Below are 9,805 nucleotides of genomic sequence, written 5' to 3'. Positions count from 1 at the left end.
AAAATATAACAAAACTTAATTTAAAAAAAAAAAAAAAAATTATCCACGTCAACATCGGTTGTGTCACGTAAGATGATCGGTGTCCAAATTAGCAAATTTTGATTAAAATTGACCAAAATAACTCAATTGACAAATTATCAAAAGATTTAGAATTAAATTGATCAAATTAAAATGTTTAAAATTAAATTAACACAAATTAATAGGCTTATAATAGGCTTATGACTATTTTGATAATTTTGCTCCATTATTTTGTCTTGTCACGTACTCCCTTATCGAAGTTGCTGAAGGAGTCTGAATGTCCACAATGGGGGTGGATTGGTCTTCAGGAAACAAATAGGTTGATTACAAAATAGACTTGGTTATGCAGGCAATTTCAGATGCTGATATGAGAAGTACTACTTTCAATAGGTCAATCAAGGGTTGAAGACTATGATTAGCTGTTAGTTTTATTACAAAGTAGCTACTGATATAGATATAATTTCATCTATCTCACTTTCCAACATATCAAGCCACTTGGTCCTTGATTGCGCGTCCGTGTTTTCAGTTTCTTTTGGCAGATATATACATATCCCAAAAGTTTTTGTTAGGTGGTGTCTTAGGACATAGGTTAGATATCTAAATAGTGAAAGATTGACATTTCTAATACAATGTCTCCTTGTTACACATAACTGGTGCATTACACAAAGAAATGATAAATGACCACAGCTCTCTATTAAGAATGATCCTAGCACCACCCTGGCACTGTTAGTAAGGGTACGCCTATCTCATAGTAGACTTTTCACCTATTCTTTCTCGCCCTAGATGCAAGAGGCTACTATATCTGTCTATTCGGCAGTAACCAAAACCGAAATCCTAGCATAATGTCTATCTTCACCACTGAATGGCCCCTTAATTCCCAATCAATCTTCTTCTTTTTTTCTCGATTGAGAGAAACTACAGGGGTGACATTGCAAGGTTTCTCACCCTTGGGCAGATCTCCTACTTCTTTCTTCCCCTTAAGCCTTTTAAGAATCTGCTCAAGTCCATCTTAAGACATTTGTTAGACATCTAAATAATGAAAGATTGACATTTCTGATACAATATCTCCTTGTTATGCATAATCAGTGCATTACACGGAGAAATGATAAATGACTACCGCTCTCTATTAAGTATGATCCTAGCACCGCCTGCTAGGTTATAGTCCAACGAGTTTGCTTTTAGCTCAATTGCATCAGTCTGAGAATATATAACCGTAATTTCCTTCTTCTTCTTCTTCTTTTTTTTTCCAGTTTGAATAATTTATAAAGCTATAGGTACTAGTAAGTGTAACATCCTCTAAAATCAGAAATTTTACCACCCTTCGTCGTTAATTTTCTCTGCAGAATGCCAGAATATGAAGGCGATGAGCTGCCACCCCAAAATTAAAAGGTCAAAAAACAATCACTCAAATATTAATGTGCGCTTGTTTTATAGAGAATAAATTATTAAAAAATATTATCTTAAAATGATTTTTTTGGTAAGGCTTAGCTTAAAATGTTTGCTTATACTGTTTGCCAAAAATGGATTAACGAAAAATATGTTCATCGTTTGCAAAAATATTTATACATAAATTGTTATCATTAATGAAATATTTTTTTAATTAATCATTTAAAGGATTCTAACTATCATTTTAAAGAGAATATTTTTCAAATACTTTCAATGAAACTTTCAATGAAACTTTCAATGAAATAAACAGAGCCTCAAACTTGTCAATATTCACCCCAAGAGTTTCTGCCAGAATTATATTACTCGTTAATAGATATAAATAGACTTGCCAAGACCAGGGACAAGTCAGATCATATAGAGAAAGAAAAGGGTGAGAACTATAAAAGAAGTTCATCCAACACCAGGCCTCAAGCAACTAGACAATTCAAGCAATTGAAAAGAACGACAATACTGTCATAACAATGCGTTTGCTATCTCTTCATTTTGATCAATGAAATGACGACATCATAATTAATCACCATGAGCAATTTCTCAGCCTCCATCTGTGACCTATTGACCCTTCATCCTCCTCTCAAGACTTCGAAATTACTTGGCTTTTTGAACAAACCGAATGCCAGCCATATTCAACCAGAACTCCATTCATCTAAAGATGCTTGCAGGAAAAGTTATCCAGAAATTCCTAATCAAAGTCGGCCAAAGCATTTTCCATAGTATTCAATATGAAAAGCAAAGCTCTTAAACTTCATCATGCAAAAAGCTGATCAAATAGTGATTCAAAAGAATCTCAAAATACTAAGCAAATTGACATTGTTAAAAGACTCGACCCAATTTCTTAATGAGAGCAACTGATAGGAAGCATTTTCAGTACTTAAACACGGTCCACCTATTTACACAATCGATCTTAGTAGAACCACTTGATCATATGAATAACAGTTGAAAGCCAACAACAGTCCCCTAGCAAGACAGATGTGATGAATCAAAATCACTTCCATCTTTTAAAGAACTTGCCCTTGTGCTTTCCAAAAATGCCATGTTTCCATCGCTTTCCAAACTTCCCGTGCTTGAACTTTCCATGTTTAAACTTTCCATGATGATGGCCGAAGAAAGCCCCGTGTCCGAGATGATGAGTGCCATGAGAAATGTGGTGTGCCCCGTAACCAGCAGCTGCAGCAGCGAGGCCCCCAGCTACCATTGCTCCCATACCAGGACCAGGACCATGCCCTATAAACACACAGGGAACCGGATCAGGAAACATAAATAGCCATCATCAAAACACTAGCAAGAAGTTCAGTGAGAACAGGTCCTACCCAACAAAAACACCAAAAAGGAAAAACCAGAAACCATCAGTGCCTCAGTGAAATCCCTTCAACTTTGCAATTAAAAAACCAACTATAAGAGTAAATCAGCTTTACACAGAGAGATACAGACAACAGGCACGATACACTTTTAAATTCAGAAAACCGAAATCTCCTAACTCATAGAAAAAAGAGCAAAAAAAGCTACAAGTGACAGTTTAAATTTTCATAATACATTTATTAGTCTGATAATTGCAGTTACGATCAATACCTGAATGATATGGAACTGGAGGAGCTGATGGACCCGGATAAGCAGCTGGTGGATATCCCCCAGGTGGTGGATAAGCTGATGGATAACCTGCAGGTGGAGGAGGATAACCGACAGGAGGATATCCACCTGGCGGAGGATAACCAGCTGGTGGATACCCCTGAGGAGGATACCCCTGAGGAGGATAACCCTGTGGAGGATACCCCTGAGGAGGATAACCCTGTGGAGAATACCCCTGAGGAGGATACCCCTGGGGAGGATATCCATGCGGAGGATATGACCCATGGTGCATGTATTGCCCAGCTGCATACCCAGCTAGGCCCGAGAAAAGCCCTTTGTCAGCGGGGTCATTATTGCGCCCGTCTTTTCCATCCATGATTAGTCAACGAAAAGTGATGCTGTAGGATGCCGGGAAAGTATCGAGAAGGCCAGCCCAACACAAGCAATATTGAGTCGAGAGCAGTCTGTCAAACAAGTTTTAGGCATTAGACCTGTTTGCTTGACAAAGATTATCCACCCGTCTTTTCGATCCATGTTTATTCAATAACAAATGATCTGTAGGATGCCGAGAAAGTAACAAGCAGGCCAGCCCAACACAAGCAATATTGAGTCAAGAGCCACGCCGCAGTCTGTCAAATAAGTTTGACATTAGACCCATTTGCTTGACAAAGATCATCTAGTAACTTAGCAAAGGCCAGCCCGCTTAATTCAACAGAAGAACTACAAACAAAATATTATTTCTCGGGCAACAAAATGCAGAGACTGAATAGCCAACTTCCCAGACATGCCCAAAAAACGACAGAAAGATGCAATCTGCGGACCCGTTCCTGGTCAAAGATGCCATGAGATGAACATTATGATAGACAAACGAACCAAGATTCTACAACATTCGAAGGAAAACGTCAAAAGCTCTCGCGGCAGGTACTCCGGAAAAGGGCAATCTCGCAAACGACTCCAATCGCACGGATTGATTGCCGACAAATTCTTGACTGACAAATAATCAGGAATGTCCCAAGCGAAGCGAACCCAACAGCGTCCCCATTACTTCCCACCGTTTCACCGCCACGAATCGCAAATACCCATTTGTCATAAGCGACATTCGATGGTTGAAACATTCAAACTGGGGACAAAAAAGAAAGAAAAAACGCGGACAAAGGAAAACGCAACCACAAAATCAGAAGAGACGAACCATGCAGATCTCAATTGCACGGAGAGAGAGGGAGATCGTACGTAGCGGTCGGGGCGATGAGAATCGCGCGTTGCTGTTGTGTTGTTGCAGCTCTGATCGGATGAACAAGACCGGAGAGACGAGGGCAAAAAACTGAAAAAGTGAGATTTGCCAAAATAAAGTAAAAATAAAATAAAATAAATTGAAGACTTGATGCGACAGATGACCCGTGCCTGTTACGTGCTTATATGCGGCAAAGCCTACTCATATAGACGGAGAAGACGTCGACTTCATTGTACGGCAACACACCACGTGTCGCGACTCCATTCCTGAACAAAAGATTCACGACTTTTTTCCATTTTCTCATGGCTTCAACGAGAGTTTCTCAGTTCACATGCAGTAGGTCGTCTGTGCTCTCCTCACGCACGTTCACTTCCTCGCCGGGTACTTTCTCCTCCTCCTCTTCTTCGTTATATGGAACGACTCGTGTGCCTTATCGATCTTGATGGCATCCGCGCATGCCCGTTCTGATGCTGCTCTATCTCTGAAAGATGCTGGGTTCTTTCTTTGCCCGGATCCTTATTTATGTCGAGTCAATCAATTGAATCAACTTCATAAACGTCTTCGCAACCTTCGCTCTTTAATCCTCTTGGGTTCCGTTCTTTTCCTAGATTAAAAGCGAGGGAGAGGGAGAAAGAACAGCCATGGAAATGACGGGGGATGATGCAATGGTGATCTCGTCTGGAGATGATCATGAGGAGGTCGTTCCGGCATCGTTGAGGCTGATCGCAGGGGCCGCGTTCTATATCCCGTGCAAGGCTCATCCCTCCGAAGAGTGCAATTTCTACTGCGGAGTTTGTCAGGTCGCTAGGTGCAAACAGTGCCGGATACACCACGGTTCTAAGCATAATGATAAGGGTACACTACTCTTTTATCTTTCTTTTATCTTTGCATGATCAAGAAAAAAGGGATACTAGGGTTTCTTTCTCTCGTTTCGAATTCTTTGCCCTTTCTTCAGTTTTTTGTGTTGGGTCTTAATCTTTTCAGGCATATAAATTTGGCAAATACGCGTCATTCCAAGTAGATGACCTGGAGTCGGAGTGGGATGTTTCCGATATATGTCAATACTTTTTCAACAATCGTTTGGTGGCCTACGTGCACAAAAGAGGAGACCCTAGGAAGTGCAAATCTTGTGAGCACCGGTTCAATCGCCGGCGCCAGTTGCCAGACACCATGTTCAAGTACTGCTCCGTGGCTTGCAAGGTAGTGATCAAGCACCCCTTTTTCGAACAAACTGGGTTTCGATCCACCTGCGCCGTGCCATCGTGTTAAATGTTCCATGGTTTCGAGGAGACGTCTTCCTCACAGGCGGGTCATTCTTTCTTGCTTTTCCCTTTGTAGGTCCAAGCCGTGACGAAGTCGTTCAGGAAACGACCAAAAAAGCAGGAGAACCCGCAGAGAGCTCCATTTTATTAGGCAAAGATTGGTAATTGGCAAAACTTGGTGAAAATCGGGGTGGGGCTGCTCGGTCGTAATCCATACCGGTTGATTTTTCTTTTAATTTCTTTGGCTACATTATTGAATTGGGTTTGTTGAAACTATTATTTTTCTGTTTTTGGTGTGGAAAACAAGCTCTGTTGTTCTTACTCCAGAATGAAATATTCGTGCAGCAATCATCTCTTTCAATTCTACAAGCAAATATGACTGACCGCCGATTGTTGTTGCTATACTTCTTATTAGTGGCATTTTTGGGATCACATAAACTCTTAACATAGTTTTTCCAATGGTAACTAAACAACTGATCTCTGTCAGTATCTTTTTCAACTTGTTCGAATGGACGTCCAATGGAAGAAGAAATAATCCTGGTGACATTAGTTCTGTTATGCATATCTTCTGGGGCTTAAATTTCCACATCTATATTGTCCACTTGCACCACCAAGAGGTTTTTTTTTGTCGAAAGGAGATGATATTCATTACTGGCACATAACATAGGCTCCATAAGCAGGTACATCTAGACATAATATAGAAAGAAGAGGCATAGGAGGATAATTAACCCAATTACATGGAAGTGAATTTGCTCGATGCGCACGTGCTACCCAGTCCGCTGCCATGTTAGTCTGCCTGGGCTCATAGATAATAGTTATGTCTTCCATTTGGGCTAGGAGGAGTTTGCAGTCCAGAATGAACGGTTGGGCCTGCCCAGGGGGGTCTTCTCGGCCCAGAACACCCTCAACTAAGGATAAGCAATCAGTTGATACGTGAATGGGCAGACCAAGAGGTTGATGAATCATTATTATGCGTGTATTTGGCATCGCAAGACACTTCCGTTCAGTCCCTCCACCGGGTATTATGGAAGCTGTTGAAGCTGAAATGCCAAAAGCCACAGTCTCTCGAACAAGCGGTAGGATATATAGCCAGCACTGACATGAGGAAATAAGAGAGAAATCCCATAAAAAAAATTGAGATAAAATCTGCAGGTGTGGAAACAGGAGGCAAGCGGCATAAGAAACACACTCAATGAGAACATTCTAAATGAGATTGCGCCGAAGAGGCCATCATGTGGTGGAGACACATTGAGTGGCCTATATAGAATGATGCATAACAATTGAACTTCGGAAGGTTATCGAGGACAGGTATCTCTTGGCTTAAGAGTGTTTCCAATAAAATCTTGAAATGCTAGATGAGTGCAGGATAAAGCACATTGATTCCTATCAACAAGAATAAAGATGACATCTATTGTGTTACTCGGAGTTATCTAGACTTATAGAACTCTAGGAAAGAGTAATTGAGTGCAGGCTAATGCAAGACACCCATTATAAAGATTTGTGGAAAGGTGAAAGTATATACACGTAGTTTTCATAAATTTGGAGAAACATGAGTCAAGGTACCAGGAGAAACTCTCCTGAGAGTTCTAGAGTAGAAAAAAAATACATGTAGCCTATATAGTAGCTTTAAAAAACATTTATGATGAAGTAGTGATTTCCATGAGGAAACATGGAGGTGAAAATCTCAAACTTTCACAACATGCAAATGCTGACACCTAGGTTCACACGTAATTTTATTACTAATTTTTGAAATTTGAATGGTATTTCAATATTTGGTTGAGAAATTATTCTCCTGGACATCATCAATCTCATCACTGTCGTACCAGAACAACACAAAAGTTCGCAGTAGATATCCTTTGGTATGTGCAAATCCAAGTGGGAGTAAATAAGAAACTATAACATTGGTCTTGGAAGTTAAGGTTTCCGGCCAAAACTATCAAATACAGAGTTCGGGGAGTATAAGTCCAATGCAAACAGGTTTTAAACAGTACTGCCGTGGAAATTGGAGACTGGGAAATCCTAAGCAGTGGAAGTTTTTGAAATCTAGGACATGTAATTTAAATGGTACTACTGTGAGTGGAGACCGGAAAATTCTAAGCAGTGAAAGTTTTTGAAATCTAGGACTTATGTTGTAAAGGGATGGAGAAATTGATCGTGACCTCACCCATAGAGTGTCAGTGTGATGAATGAAGTCCAGAATGAATATGGCGTTTTTGTTCAACTTTTTTTGTTTTTGTTTTTGGGCATATGTTTTGCTGAATTGTTCAAACCAACTTAATTTGATAGGTCACCCACTAAAATGACTATGGTGTTTCAGCTGAGATCTGAGATAAACCAGCTTCATCTAATTATAGCAAACGACATCAATCTATATTAAATCTGATACTCTATCATCTATCATCACCAGTCTATTATTCTTAACTAGTCATAGCAAAAGAGAATAAATCCAACTCGAAAGATCACAAGAGACGGCTAAACATGGTATCTCCACTACCAACTAGGGTAACTGCTGCACATTATTTAATTACACCACAGTCAGTCACAATGTCCAAAGAATCTTACGTTGCAAATTAATAGTTCAGATTAAGAGCTCCAATAAGTGAGAACCTTTTGTGGCATTAATTTTGATCAAGCGAAAAATTTGATCTTTACCCTCACAAGTCCGTAGTCCCTTAGGGAAATAGTTAGGTCAAAAGTATGTAATGAAGTCAAATTACATTACAAGCAAATCAAATGCAGTCTCCTCCTCTTAAATAAAATGGGAGCCATCCCCAACAATAGATCACCAATAAGTAACACAAAAGGTTATGGGCAGCCTCTTACACCTGCACAGGGCTTTCTTGGGCTACAGGAGGATCTAGTGAACGAGAATTATCCACTTGACAAGGTCCTTTATAGCCTCGTGTTACAAAAAGTATCCAATACCTCTTGCTGTCTTTCAGTTGATTTGGAAAGAGTGGAACAAGAGAGCTTTCGTCCAAGAGGGGACACTTGTTTTTGTAATTACTGAAAGTTGGTTTACACTCTTGGTATAGGAAAGTTTCTTGTAGAAATGCTAAAATCGAGCCTATAGACAATTTGTCTCGTTACTAAGCTCTTTCTTGATATGAGTTTGCATCCCCTTCATGCCCTATACTAGTTTGGTTATAGCACCTACTTAGTCCCTTACTTTTTCCTTAGCCACCGGTGACAATGGAAAAACATTTGGACGGATCAAAATGGAGCATATAATTATAATTTCATTTAGTAAATTATTGGGAACATCCTTTGCAATCTCAACTCTAACCCTCCCAAACTATCTAATCTACCATTTCCATGAGAAACGCTTGACTAGCATTTCTTCAAACATCTCGTAGGCAAACCGAAAGAACTAAACGAATTTCAATCTCAATACCTCCAGAACACCCAAAACCAGAGCAATCTCAGCATGAACTGGGCTTACCTAAGCTGCCTGATAATGGCATCCGCGACGAAATCGTCAATGCTGCTTCCGAGGAAGACGATGCGCTCCTTGAGCAGGAGCCCCATGGCGTTGGCCTCCGCGCCCCTCATTGAGGTGGTGAGTGTCTGAGGGGCCACCGACGAGAAGACAGCGGAGTCGTGCTGCGGCCACCACTCAGCGAGGCCTTAGGGAAGGAGCGAGGTGGGTCTTGAGGGAGGAGAGGGGAGGAGGCAGGGCGTGGGGTTTCAGGGAGATAGGAGGGGGTCCGGGGACATGGAGGGAGGGTTTGAGGGGGAGGAGGTGAGGTGAGGATGGAAAGGCGAGAGAGAGAGAGAGAGCTGGTTGAGGAGGAAGCAGGTGGAAAGGAGGAGGGAGAGGGCTGATTTTTAATGAGGGCTGCTCAGGCTAAGCAGTTGCAACAGTCGCCCTCTGCTGCTTCAACAAGTGACTTTCCAATTTCAGGCCGTCTCTCTCATAGTCCTCTCCTCTCAACTTGTATGAGTGCCTTCCCTATCCCGCAGGTGATAGTTCCATCTTGTAAACCCTAAATCTCAGGCTATGTGCTAAGAATCATCCATGGAAGCTTCGAACAACAGAAACCCAGACTAAGTTCTTTTCCCCCATATCGCCACTTCCTTCGGCCCCAAAGAGACACGACTCTTCAGCTCCCCCTGATCAGTACTGGGATCACCCTCATCTCCGAACGCAGAAACCATCTAGATACGAACACTAGCTTCACAGATTCTGTTGATCTTTCTCAATGCAGCTGGCTTGAAGCGACTTCAGCTCTAGCTAGGGCTCCCTTCACTCCAGAAACACCCAGAAGATTTCCAGCTTCTCACG

At 41.2% G+C, this 9,805-nt stretch overlaps 1 protein-coding gene and 1 long non-coding RNA gene across 3 annotated transcripts; both read right to left on the bottom strand.

Moving 5' to 3' along the window:
* Positions 1-2,184: 2,184 nt before the first annotated feature.
* Positions 2,185-4,413, bottom strand: LOC104441279 (glycine-rich protein A3). 2 transcript variants are annotated; one of them, XM_010054352.3, is made up of 3 exons: positions 4,258-4,413; positions 3,031-3,491; positions 2,185-2,685 (listed from the first exon to the last, which is right to left on the bottom strand). In XM_010054352.3, exons 2-3 carry the CDS (start codon positions 3,401-3,403, stop codon positions 2,447-2,449), a joined length of 612 nt encoding a protein of 203 aa, XP_010052654.2. In that variant the 5' UTR covers positions 3,404-3,491; positions 4,258-4,413; the 3' UTR covers positions 2,185-2,446. The 2 variants fall into 2 exon arrangements, with proteins under 2 accessions (XP_010052654.2, XP_010052655.2); XM_010054353.3 differs by having other exon boundaries at positions 4,217-4,395.
* A 1,725-nt stretch (positions 4,414-6,138) lies between these two features.
* LOC108958989 lies at positions 6,139-9,604 on the bottom strand. Its single transcript, XR_001986451.2, has 2 exons — positions 8,963-9,604; positions 6,139-6,615 (listed from the first exon to the last, which is right to left on the bottom strand). It is a non-coding gene; the product is annotated as an uncharacterized LOC108958989 (long non-coding RNA).
* Positions 9,605-9,805: the final 201 nt, after the last annotated feature.

This window comes from Eucalyptus grandis, chromosome 4 (assembly GCF_016545825.1).
Source record: "Eucalyptus grandis isolate ANBG69807.140 chromosome 4, ASM1654582v1, whole genome shotgun sequence".
Lineage (NCBI taxonomy): Eukaryota > Viridiplantae > Streptophyta > Magnoliopsida > Myrtales > Myrtaceae > Eucalyptus > Eucalyptus grandis.
This window is presented reverse-complemented; position numbering and strand designations above follow the sequence as displayed.